The sequence below is a fragment of the Ambystoma mexicanum genome, chromosome 3p (assembly GCF_040938575.1).
Source record: "Ambystoma mexicanum isolate Mex_15411 chromosome 3p, UKY_AmexF1_1, whole genome shotgun sequence".
Taxonomy (NCBI): Eukaryota; Metazoa; Chordata; class Amphibia; order Caudata; family Ambystomatidae; genus Ambystoma; species Ambystoma mexicanum.
The window spans coordinates 1,230,146,597-1,230,159,639 of NC_090925.1; the positions used below are offsets into that span (position 1 = coordinate 1,230,146,597).

Below are 13,043 nucleotides of genomic sequence, written 5' to 3' on the forward strand. Positions count from 1 at the left end.
TTGTACGGGGATGAAGGGCGGGGATGACCAGCAAAAAATAATTGAAACGTTAGAGGATATAGGACTGCCCAAGATCAGTGAAGAGGAGAGGGAAGAGTTGGATGAGCCAATTACCTTGGAAGAACTGGAGGCGGTTGTGAAGCAGTTGCCCACCAGTAAGACCCCGGGAGCGGATGGGTTCCCTAGCGAATTCTATAAGGTGTACAGGGAGGAAGTTCTCCCCCCAATGCTGGATATGCTTAATGAAGCGTTTGAGATGGGGCAGTTGCCGGAGTCACTTAGAGAGGCGATCATAGTCCCGCTTCCTAAGCCCAACAAACCAGGGCATAGATGTGGCTCCTATAGACCTTTGTCGATGCTGAATCAGGACAGCAAGATTCTGACGGCTGTCCTGGCAAACCGACTGTGGAGAGTAATTGGTAGATTGATACATCCTGACCAAACGGGTTACGTCCCAAACAGGAACATAACTCACAATCATAGGCGTCTTCACCGGGTGGTCGAATGGGGTTGCAGCAATGAGGGAGAAATGGCGATTGTATCCTTAGACGCAGTGAAAGCTTTTGACTCGGTCAGATGGTCATGGTTATTGGCAGCCTTGAGAGGGTACGGAATGGGGCCAGGTTACGTTAGGTGGGCGAAGATGCTGTATAGTGAGCCGCTTGCCAGGGTCCGAACAGGATCGGTGATATCCGAGAGATGGCAACTTAGTAGGGGCACCAGACAAGGGTGCCCCTGGTCCCCGATGCTATACATCTTGGCCCTAGAAACCCTAGCAATATACCTCAGGGAACAGTATGACATAACAGGTATCGGGATAGGGGGGGAGCGACATTTGATATCCTTGTATGCTGACGGTTTGCTATTGTACTTGCAATACCCAGAAGAAAACCTCCAGTACATACTTGAAGCGATGGAGAGGTATGCGGAGCTGTCGGGTATAGCAGTGAACCCTCAAAAGTCTAGCATATTCCCGTTAGGTACCTATAAGGGAACCCCTGTAAATAGGTTACCAGTACTACAAATACCATGGGCAATTAGCTCCTTTCGTTATCTTGGCATAGACGTGTATCACACGGTAGAAGAAGAACATAGACATAATACAGAAGTGGCCACTGAGAAAATCAGGAACAGCATGAAGTTTTGGGTAAAGTTGCCCATGGCAATGATGGGCCGAGGGGCTATGCTTAAGATAGTGGTCCTACCTAGGCTCCTGCATTATTTTAGTAATATTCCATATCTGATACCCAAGAAGTTTTTTACTAAGTTAAATAGTATGTGTAGGGACTTCCTGTGGCATGGTACTTGGAATAGAGTGGCGCTGTGGAAATTGCAGAACTTTTATGAAAACGGAGGTATCAGACTACCTAATTTTGAGGTTTACTATCTGGCAGGTCAGCTACAGTATGTTGTTAAGTGGCTCTCTGATGAAGTGACCCCTGAGCACAGGTTGCTTGGGCAGGACTGCACTCCATTTTATTTGCGGGAAATGATCTGGTTACCTGATACCGAAATGAAGGCGCGCCCTGAGCTGATGATGCTTGGGTGGAAAATCTGGCGTCGGGCATGCCGGTTGATGGAGATTTCATGTGCATGCCTCCCGCAGATACCGTTGGTTGCTTTCACGGGAGGGGATACGCAGCTGAAGGTGATTATCAGAACCTACTGGGAATCGGTGGGGCTGGTGACGCTAGGGGATGTTTGGCAGGAGGGGACCATTAAGGATTTTGAGGAACTTAATGAAGAGGCCGGGCTACACACGGGCCAATATGTTACGTATAGTAGATTGGTGCGGATGATTCGGAAAACTTGGTCAGAAACGGTTTTGGCAGAGGAGCCAGATGCAATTGTGGGAGCGATATATGATATATCTGAAGGGGGGCATGAGATCTCGAGACTATATGAGATGGGGATGGCTAAAGTGGGAATGGAATTGACACAGCTGAGACTGGACTGGGAGGCTGAAATGGGAGCTCCGATGGAGGATGGGGTGTGGGAGCGGGCCCTCGGCTATCACAAAAAGGTATCGAGAAACGCCAGGTTGAAACAAATACAGCTGTATATAACGCATAGGGCATACTTGACCCCCTTGAGGATATCTAAGTTTCATAATGCTGGAAGACAAGCGTGTCCTAAATGCAATCTAGAAAATGCCGACATGGCACACATGTTTTGGTCATGCCCTATAATTGAGAGTTTTTGGGGGGAAGTAGCCAGAAATTGGCAGATAGAGGGGTTACGCTTGCTATAGACACGGCCTGGGCCTGCTTACTGGGGGGGTTCCCCAGATCACGGAAACTTAAGCATGTTGAGAAACTAAAAGATTTGGCATATGTGCTCGCAAAACGAAGGATTGCCATGGGATGAAAGAAATGCCATATGCCATGGGCAGATGTATGGTGGGCAGAGTTGCAAAAATGGGCGGAGGCTGAAACAGTGGTATGGCAAGAAGCGAGTAGTGGGTTTGGAGAAGAAGAGGCGGGCACCCTGTTGGCATGGAAATCATCAATAGCAAAATTGTTTGGAGTAATACCTGACCCAACCGACTCCGAAGGAAATGAGGCCCTGCCGCATCTAACCGACACTGGACGAGAATAACAAATAGGCTCATGGGGGGATGGGGGATTAAGGGAGCAGTGTTTAGGGTAAAATGATGTATGATGGAACTGTTATGATTATACTGCTTGTTTGGTTTGCACAAAATTAATAAAAATATTAAAAAAAAAAAAAAAGTGTAGAAGTGTTTCTTTAGACTATTGTATTGACTGGGTTCAGTATTGACTGGGTTCAGTGTACTTGCCTACAGCTCACATCCTCCCCCCAAGAGAAGCCTGACTGCTCTTCCATTCTACCCGAACCTTTGGGTAGTACAGACTTATACTAAGAGTTGAGGGCCTGTATACCAAGGGATAGTTTTATAGAGTCTTACCCCAAGTGGACTTCAGGAAAATGAAGTTACTTACCTGTAACTGTTGTTCTCCAGCGGTTCTACGTGATTTCGCCGACCTATTTTTGGTCGTGGTACTTTTCATCGCCGGATTTTACATCGCCAGAAACCCTGTTTTTGGGGGGGGGAGTGGGGTTATTAAAAGGGGGGGGGCACACCTCCCCCTTACTATTATAATAATAACCCAACCCCAACAAAACACCCCCCAAAATAAAAAATAAATAAACAGGGTTTCTGGCGATGTAAAATCCGGCGATGAAAAGTACCACGACCAAAAATAGGTCAGCAAAATGCGTGTATACCTCTCCAGCATGGGTCTGGCATGGACTCACATGCTCATGAATATTCCCCATCAGGCTGGGAATCCTCGGTAAAGAAAAAAGTTTGTTTAATTTCTGAAGTGTCTTTCTCCTAACAACCAATCACTGAGCTCTGGGTCATACTGCCCCCAGCCAATGACTGCCCTCTACCTAAGCCCCTCCTCTGGCAGCCATCTTCAGATTTCGTAGCACGTAAAGTGGCAGTAGGACCAAGAGAAGAGCCGCAGAAGTGTAGGCGGGAGGGTTCGCATGTGAATCCATGCCAGACCCATGCTGGAGAACAACAGTTACAGATAAGTAACTTGTTCCTTCTCCAGCATGGGGTCTGGCATGGATTCACATGCTCATGAATAAAGAATACACAGCAGTACACGCATGCAACCACGCGAGGTAGCAAGGCTCAACATAAATATCTCGTACCTCCTCACCAGGCTCATCTTCAAGCGAACAGGTTGCACAGCACTGCTTGGCTGACTCTGGACTCCTCCCTGGAATCCCTGTCGACGCAGTACCATTTTGTGAAGGTGTGCGTAGACCTCCACGTCGCAGCCCTGCAGATGTCCAGCAGGGGCACACCAGACAGGAACGTCGTCGTAGCAGAGATCGCTCTGGTAGAGTGGGCTCTCGGACGGCCAGGCAGCAGTCGATTTGTCAGTGGGCGATACAGCCGGAGAGCCACCTGGAAATGGAAGCCTTGGACGGGGCCTTCCCATGGTTCACAGGACCAAAGTTCACAAAGAGCTGAGAGGTTTTCCGGAAACTCCTTGTGCCGGCCACAGAACTTCTGCAAAGGCCTTTCAGCCGTTGACAAAGGCATCAGAAAAAACACAGGTAACACCAAGGGCTTGTTTAGATGAAAGTCCAACGGCACCTTGGGCACAAAGGAGGGGTGCGACCGCAGTGCCACCCTCGTCTAATGAAAAGTCAAGTAAGGTGGTTTACAGGAGAGGGCCTGGATCTCCCCCACTCGTCGTGCAGAGGTGATGGCTATGAGAAAATCGATTTTCCATGACAAAAATCTGAGTGGTGCAGAATGCATAGGCATGAACGGAGATCCCATGAGCCTAGTAAGCACCACATTGAGCACCCACGCTGGGGCCGGAGCCTTCACCGTCGGGAATGAGCGGAATAGTCCCTTGACAAATTCCATGACCAAACGGTGCGAAGACAAGGATGGTCGTCCTGGGGATCTGGTGTAGCGGGATATAGCTGCCAGATGAACCATGGAGGCGTGGGTCAGTCCCGATTTGGCCAACGACAGCAAATATGGAAGTACCTGAGGAGATGTTCTGGGAACACCACCAAATAGGAAATCTCTTCCACTTGAGTCCGTAACATTTAAAAGAAGACGATGCTCTAGCCTTGGCGAGCACTTCCTCACAGTCCGCCGTGAGATCGTATCCACCAAATTCTAACACTGCAGGAGCCAGGCCTTCAGGTCCAGAGACCCTGGATCGGGGTGAAGAAAGGCACCTCTGTCCCGGGCCAAAAGGACAGCAACCACTGGCAGCTTGACTGGTGCTGCCACTGACATGCTGAGGTGGTCCGGGTACCAGATCTGCCTCGGCCACGCCGATGCGACGAGGATCATCCGGCACCAACATTGTTTGAGTAGATTGATGACTCGAAATAACAATGGCAACGGAGGTAACGCATACAGAAAGAGGCCTTCCCAAGGGAATGAGAATGTGTTCCCCCATGCTCCCCTGCTGGCAAACCTCCGGCACTTGGCGTTAGTCACCATCGCAAACAAGTCTAGCTGGGGATTGCCCCATTTGCAGAACAGAATCTCCATTAGGTCCTGCTGAAGCTCCCATTTGTGGCACGAGCAAAGTTCCCTGCTCAGAGAGTCGGCAACCATGTTCTTTACTCCTGCCAGATGAAACGAGATGAGGAACATCCCCTGAGCGATGGCCCAATGCCATAAATCCTGCGCTTCTTTGCAGAGTGCCGAGGACCTGGTACCCCCCTGCTTTCTAATGTAAAACAGTGTGGTGGTATTGTCAGTGAAGACCCGCGCCACCTTGCCCTTGAGGGACGGCAGGAACGATTTGAGGGCCCAAAATACCACCCATAGCTCCAGCACGTGGATGTGCAACATCTTTTCCTCCAGCAGTCACAGGCCGCTGGCATGAAGACTTGCGGTGTGGGCTCCCCATCCCTCCAGGGAGGCATCCGTCGTTACGATCTTCAGATGCAGTGCAGTCTGGAAGTCCGTAACTCTCGTCAGATGAGAGTGCACGCCCCACCTTATAGCCCGACAGAACCCCTCGTTGAGAGTGATCTTGTCCTGGAAGCTTCCAGACACTGGATCAAACGGGCGTCGAGGAACTCCTGCAGTGGCCACATCCGTAGCCTGCAGAGCCAGATGAGGTAAATGCATGACATCATGCCGAGCAGAGACTTGATGGCCCTCACCGTGGCGATCTTCAGAGCGAGCAGGCGTTGCACCATGCCCAGAATGGCCACCACTCTCTCTTCCGACGGTGACGCCAGGCACGACAATGTGTTGAGCCAGGATCCCAGCAACCGCGCGTCCTGCGATGGAGTCAAGCAGGACTTTGCATAATTCACCAAGAACCCCAGATCCGTCAGTAAGCGGACGGGCCTCGCCATGTGGTTGACGGCGATGCTCCTTGAGCTGGCCCGGATGAGCCAGTCGTCCAAGTAAGGGTAGACGTGGATCCCTTGCAGTCGCAGATGCGCCACCACTAGCACCAGACACTTGAAGACCCTTGGCGCTGACTTCAATCCGAAGGGAAGAGACTTGAACTGGTAATGCTTCTCTTGAACGACAAAACACAAACTTGCGGTGTCCCTTGTGAATTGGGATGTGGAAGTACGCATCCTCCAGGTCCAACGATGACAGGAAGTCTCCCACTTGTAGCTGACCTAGCACGTGCTGAAGAGTGACCAATCAAAACTTCCGGGACTTCAAGTATTTGTTCAGTCGTCAGAGGTCGAGAATGGGCCTGCAGCCCCCGGTCTTCTTTCCCACGAGGAAGTACCTCGAGTACACTCCAGACCACCGGAACCGCTTTGGGACAAGCTCTATTGCCCCTTTCTTTAGCATGGCCCGAACCTCCAGCAGCAGCTGAGGGACGTGGTTTTCCTGACAGGCCACCGGTTGTATTTGTGGACACTTCCGTTGAAACTCCAGGGTGTGTCCGTGGGTGAGAGCGTCCAGCACCCAACGGTCAGTGGAGATGGTCTTCCACACGCTGACAAAGTTTGCCAGCCAGCCTCCCGCCAGGGTGCACGGGTGGGGGCCCAACGTCACGGGCGGTTCATTCCTGCTTGGACGTCGACAGGCCGCCTTGGGGTCCCTGGTGACAACGTCCTCCTCCGTAAGCCTTGGAACGTCCCCTGTTGGTCTTCTGGGCCGAAGAGTGGGAGGGCTGGCGGTACGAAGAGGAACTCCCGCCGTAACCCTTGGCAGAATGGGGAGGCGCGGACGCTGCTGAGGAAGAAGCGCCAGACGACTATTTCTTAGCCACTGCCAGGACCACCAAGTCTGGTGACAGTTGGGCCCGCAAGCACTTGGGCGCAGAGTCTGGCACCCAGTACTTCTTCTCAAGGCGATCCCTCCTCGCCAGGGCTGTAGAAGGGTTCTTCATGAGAGACAGGCCTTCGTCCCAAATGTCATCCAAGAGTGGGACCGAAAGGATGGTCTTCCTCTTCGCCTCAAGGCGCTGTACAGAAAGCCCTCTTTCTCTTCTGGAGCGAGCTGGAAGAGCTCTGAAGCTCATCGTGTGAAACAAGCCGATCTCGTTCAGTGGGGAGGATCTGGGAGGCAGCAACGGGATGTCCCCCATACCACCATCATCCGTGCCAGTCATCACCGTGTCAGGGTCCGTCCCAAACCTCGGGGGAGGGGGTGGGAAGAGGCGGCGAGGGGTGGCAAGGAGGCAGTGGGTTCCTCTTCCTCTTCTTGGCCGGCGGTTCCCCCGTCACCAGAGGGTCGGCCATCACTGGTGCCACGGGAGGGACCGCCGGCGCAATAAGCATCCTTGTCTGTATCTTGGAGACCAGAGTATATAGTGCAGAGAGAATGTCCACAGAGAGATCTCTAGGTGGCAGCTGAGGTGGAGATGCAATAGGAAGCTGGGGCGCAGGCAGAGAGCCCAGGCCATCGTCTCCCTGCGGCTCTCCATCGCCTTAGACGGTATCCTCGTCGGCGCCTTCGTCAGCACCCTCGTCATAGGGCCTGATCCCAATGTTCTCCACCTCCTGGATGATCTGTAGGTAGACGAGCTCCTCCTCCTAGGAGATATCCGTGCCCTGGACCTCCTCCGCCCCCCGCCCCTCTTCACGTCAAGAGGGGACGGTCTCGGGGAGAAGACCGGCATCTTCTTCTTCAGGGTCTTCTCTATGGGCTGGAAAAAGACTCCCTCCTGGCCAGGAGGGACACTCTTGCCTTCGGGGGTGCGTCCTGCGGGTCCACCTCCACGGCCTTCTAGAGGGACGCCACCACCATCTCGATCGAAGGCAGGGCCTGTGTCGGGTGTACCTGGGCCTTCACGGTCAGGACCCGTCCCTTGTCCTGCTTGGCCTTGGTCGTCCCCGACACCTTGTCCTGCTTGGCCTTCTCCTTAGGGGGAGTGTCAGAGCACCAGTCCCCCTTGGCCTTCTCCAGCAGGTTGGTCTTGGACTTCCCCTTGGCCGTCTCTGGGGCCACCTTGAGTTTGCCCGGATGGTCCGACTTCCTCTTTGACGATGATCCCGAGTGCCGACTGAAGTCGCTGGAGACGTCAGACGCACCCTGGCCGCTGAGGAGCCCTCCACAACGGCGCTCCCGTTGCCAGTGGACTCGTGGTGCTTGGCCTTTTGTTGGACCCCTGTGCGAGGGGCACCCTCAAAGGACTTAGAAGCCTGCTCAGCATTCCCGGATCCAGGAGAGGCCTGCTTCTGGGACCCACCAAGTGCAGAGGTCTTGGCCTGTAGCCATTCCTTCAGCCATCTACGACGATCCTTCATCGTGCATGTCGAGAGCTCATGGCAAAATGCACAATCTTCCTCCTTGTGTGTCGGGTACAGGCAGTAAATGCATTGGGAATGTTTATCGGACATATAAACATTCTGCAGTCCGCAGTCGGTACAATCTTGAAAAGAGCGGGACATTCCTCCTTCTCGTCCGCCATGATCCACGCAGTGTAGGCCTTGTAGAATCTTCTGGAAGCCTCCACAAAGAAACTCGATGAAATTTGCCCTTGAGGGGTGTTGAAAAATATCAAAACGGATCCATGTTAATCGGAAGGTTGATCGATGGAGCACAGGTGCTCGATTGACTGAAAAATAGAGTAAAACTCTTCCAAAAAAGCAAAAACGCAGAAAAAAGCTCGAGAGCTAAGCATGATGACTGCCAGCACTTGAACATGCAGTAAAAATCTGAAGATGGCTGCCAGAGGAGGGGCTTAGGTAGAGGGCAGTCATTGTCTGGGGGGGAGGGGGAGAGGGGGGATTATGACCAAGAGTTCAGTGATTGGCTGTAGGAGAAAGACAGTTCAGAAATGAAACAGATTTTTTCTTTACCAAGGATTTCCAGCCTGACGACTGGGAATATTCATGAGCATGTGAATCCATGCCAGACCCCATGCTGCAGAACTCACCTAGTTATGCTATAAACAGAGTCTCTGAATTTGTGCAAGAAGCGGTACAGGGCAGCGGGCTAGCAGGATCTTAACACCAGGTGAGCAGCTGCGAGTCCTGCAAGTAGGGCATTATCCCTGTCAATATGCGAGCTTACTAGCACCACTGTGCACAAGTCTTGGGGAGGAATGAAGGGCTTCATCTTGCGAAGCGTAAATATCGGATAGTTGGAGCCTTTTTCGGAATGTGCTGTTGGAAATACAGACTGCTATCCATAATGAAGCCTATGGATTTTGCTGAGTGGGTGAGGCGAGGGTTGATCCCCATCCAAGAGCATTTTGATCAGCCACCATGGAGTGGCTTCTACTTCGAGGTGTGGCACAGGAGTATGAATTTGGTCTTGGTGGGGTTAAGATGCAAGTAGAAATTGGTCTTCCACATTTGAATAATTGCAAGGCATGATCGAAGGCGAGCAATATCATGTGGCCCTTGACCTTTCAATATAATGGTTTATCATCTGGGTGCAGATGTATGTACACAATTTTAAGAAGGTCAAACACACTGGCAGAGTAATTGCCACCAAAGCCACTGTTTTGAAATGAAATACCTAAAATTTCATGAAAGGACCTCTATTCATGAAAATGGGTACTTCCTGCTATTCTCTTCTCCCACTCACCCGGGTTATCGCAGAGGGCTGAATCCTAATCCCCGTGATCTGCAATCTGTCCATGGAGTCCTTGAGGACCCAATTTCAAAATAAAAACATTGAGCAACTTCAGAATGCTGATGATAGAGGATTATTAGTATCTCAGATACAACAGTAGGGCTCCTTTCCCATGTTAGTGCTTCTAGTGATCAAGCAGTCAAGCCCAGCCTCTCAGGGGTGGAAGATACAAATAGAAGTAGGGCTAAAATACTTGTTATTTTATAAAGGTTTTTACTAACACTGAGAGGCAGTTCCAATGTCTACGTTCAATCGTGGCATTTCACTAACCATTAGGTTGAGGTTCAGGGTATACTGGAGGTGGAGTGTGGGACGAGGTGCACAAGCCGCTTTAAGTCTTACTGGGGCTCTGCACTGCCCATATGCATTTGGTGAGTGTGACCAAAGGGCGGTGGAACCTTCTCAGCTCAATGAGAGTACAAAGCCAACTTGCGATACAGGACAGTTTCCTGAGTGGTCCAAGTTTGGCTGAGCAGAAGATGGTCCTCATGCGGAGCAGTTTACTCGGAGGGTAAAAGTAGGGTATGCAGCAAGAATGCTTTGCTATCAATTGGTTTTCGGGTGCCTTGTGCCGTACAGTTAGATTTCTCACAATCCTAATGCGACAGCCTTCTGCGCCGGAACCAGGTTGAGTAAGAGAACAGGTCTAGGTGTTCAGGGTCCGTCAGCTAGTCTTGGAAGGAAGTTCATATTTTAGGAAATAGTATCTACAACTATTTCCAAACTGAGATGTGAAACACTTGGCACCAGTTGAGGTTTGAGAGTGCAGGGGCAATTTTCGACAAGTCCCCAGAGTGCCCGTTAGGTCACAGTCAGCAGTGTCTTGAAGGATGAACAGCTTGACTCTGTGGAGACCATCCAATGAAGCTGGCGTATGTTGCAGTCTGTCTCCGTCTGGCAGAGGCACATTTCCAGGGCCATAAGGCTGTTGATTAACTCCAACGTCTGAACAGGTAATGAGAACCTCCTTGGAGGGTGAGACCATAGAAGGGTGGGGTAGTTCACAGGTTTAGTTTGGACTGGGTAGCTGCTGGTGTCTGACTCGGTCTAGGTTCTCATGCTCTAGCTTCTGTCGCCAGAATCAGCACAGTGACCAGGCCAAGCAAGGCTTCTGGAACACACAAAGTTGAAGAATGGCGTCCGCGATGGCTGGAAGACTAGGGAGCCAAGTACATCTCCTGCTGATATCAAGCAGCGATTTAATGTCAGAAGGGCTTTGGAAGGTTGCAGGTTTCAGAAGGGCATCATCAAACCCATTTTATTTGGCCAGCATATTCTTACACTTCAAAATTGAAAGATAATTGGAACAGACCCTTCACATTTCGGAAGAATTAGGGCGCTCCCAGACTCAGACTGTTGCAGTCATTCAAACATTTTGGTGAACTGCCAGTAGGCCAACACATTCATGATCTAGGGGTATGTTTGTGGACAAACTTCTGATGTGGAATGAACTATGAATCCAGACATCACATTCAAACTGAACTTAGTGTTTGTTAATAGCTATAAAAAGCAGATAGTGTGTCCAATTGTTTTCACATGGTCAAGTTATTATTGTTTGAAGAGGCATAGAAGCAGATGTATGTACTACTTATGTGTATTAGCAGCACCTATCTGTATTTGCTTGAATGCTGCCTGGGAGAAATAGCCTGGTAAGGCCATGGCGTTTGGTCTGCAATGCATATGCATTACAGGTATTGTTCCACGGGTCAAGGCTTGACTGCAGGACATTGCGCTGGATTTTTAAAAGAGGGATAACTTGCAGGCACATCACAGGACTACAGACATTTAGTGCTCCCTACAATTAGTTAAGCAGGGGGCCATCAAGCAGTAGGGCTCTTTATAGCCAGCTATGCAGGGTACATGTGCTAACACTAAACCCTGAGAAATGTCAGGTCTTCAGAGGGTGCACATCACTATTCGCATCCTTGGTAATATCTAGGAAAATGTCAGCAAACTAGCAGGGACAAAAGTAAAAAATTACAGGGATGCTGCTTCAAGCTGGAGCTTAAAACACTTTCATTCTCGCAAAATGTACTAAACTAAGTGATTCCGACCATCCACACTTCCCCCACACCCAGACTCTGTAAACTAGGTCTCAAATAGTCTCGCCATACATCACTTGCAATATGTTAATTATCTTTGAGATGCATCTTCCCCAATATGTACAGTGTTCTATGGCTTTCTGAAAGTCATCTCATGTTCTCGACTGGCTTCTGAGCATAATCAGAGGGTAGCCCTGTTCTTATGCCTAACAGTTGATTGATGTTCTGCAGCTGCTATACAGCCTTCAGCCAGAGCACAAAGTGTGCAGAATGCAATAAGTACTGAGCATAAACAGACCTTTGGTGGCATTTGTGAAACTTTGCTGTTTTTTATTAAATATTTTTCTTTTTTATACAAATAGTACACATGGTCCATCAGCCACTACAAATTACAGTCACCCCCCACCTCCCAAATCAAATGTTCATGCTTTGTCTGCAGTTCAGAAAGGACGGAACTTCCTCTGTGCTCGCATCACTGCGATCTTCTCCTTGTCCTCCTCAAACTTCCTGCGCAGCTGAGCCAAGTCTAGAAACAGAGAGGGTTGTGAGAGATGAAGTCACAAGTGCAAGGTAGGCATTTCTAGCCAGCAATACAGCAAGACGTAGGTTTAATCTGATGATCAGGGTAGGAGAGACTATTATATCATATCAGCCAGACTAGTCAGGGAAGTGTTCAAGGGCAGAAAAGAAATACTGTCCACTAAAGTTAAAAATAGGCTGTGGCATTCCTAAATTATGGGGGTTTGAAAATCAATATTATGTAGAGGGGTTCTACGGGGATGGCTGATACATCCAAAAGAAGAAAGGTAACATTTTACACTAAATGGAGAAAAAAGGTTATTGGAGTTCAGCATGAAGATATTTAGGTCAGTAAAGCCCCATTTGGAAACGGGGGCCTTCTGGACGTATGCCTATTCCTTTAAAGTAGTGTCAAAAATATGAGAGCCCCACTACTAAAAGGTGGGTCTACAATCACGTTTTGGCTAACTAGGCTTTACCAAAGGAGAAATTGCTATTTGTATATCAGTCTAGTGCTGCTTACAAGGACAGCCCAGCACTGAAACACTAGGCAATTCTCTGAACAAGCATACCTACAGCAACCACAGATACGTGGATTTTATGTATTGGGCGTGATCTGTGGCACTCTCTCTCTCTCTAAAGGAACACAACTCAGAGTTCACGTCTGAATTACCTTACTAACTTGGGGTAAAAGGTCTAGCGCAACAGAATGTGTCAAATGTATGAGCACACCCTTCCCCCACTAAGAATGAACAAGGCATTTCAGTCCTCGACTGTCAATGTGGGTGGGGCCAGGCTGATAATGGAAAAGGATATGTCTTCACTTGTAGAGCAGCGAGCAAACATGTAATTACATCCCTAAGTGGGGACCACCCCAAAAAATACGTTAAATGTCCTTGTGC

At 49.8% G+C, this 13,043-nt stretch overlaps 1 protein-coding gene across 1 annotated transcript in view; it reads right to left on the bottom strand.

Annotated features, from left to right (window-relative positions):
• Nucleotides 1-11,921: 11,921 nt before the first annotated feature.
• The window catches only part of RRP7A (ribosomal RNA processing 7 homolog A), a 184,821-nt gene continuing 183,699 nt past the window's right edge, over nt 11,922-13,043 (bottom strand). The window contains exon 7 of the mRNA XM_069652696.1: nt 11,922-12,148. Coding sequence (XP_069508797.1) covers nt 12,063-12,148 — 86 coding nt within the window. The 3' untranslated portion in view covers nt 11,922-12,062. The remainder of the gene's footprint in view (nt 12,149-13,043) is intronic.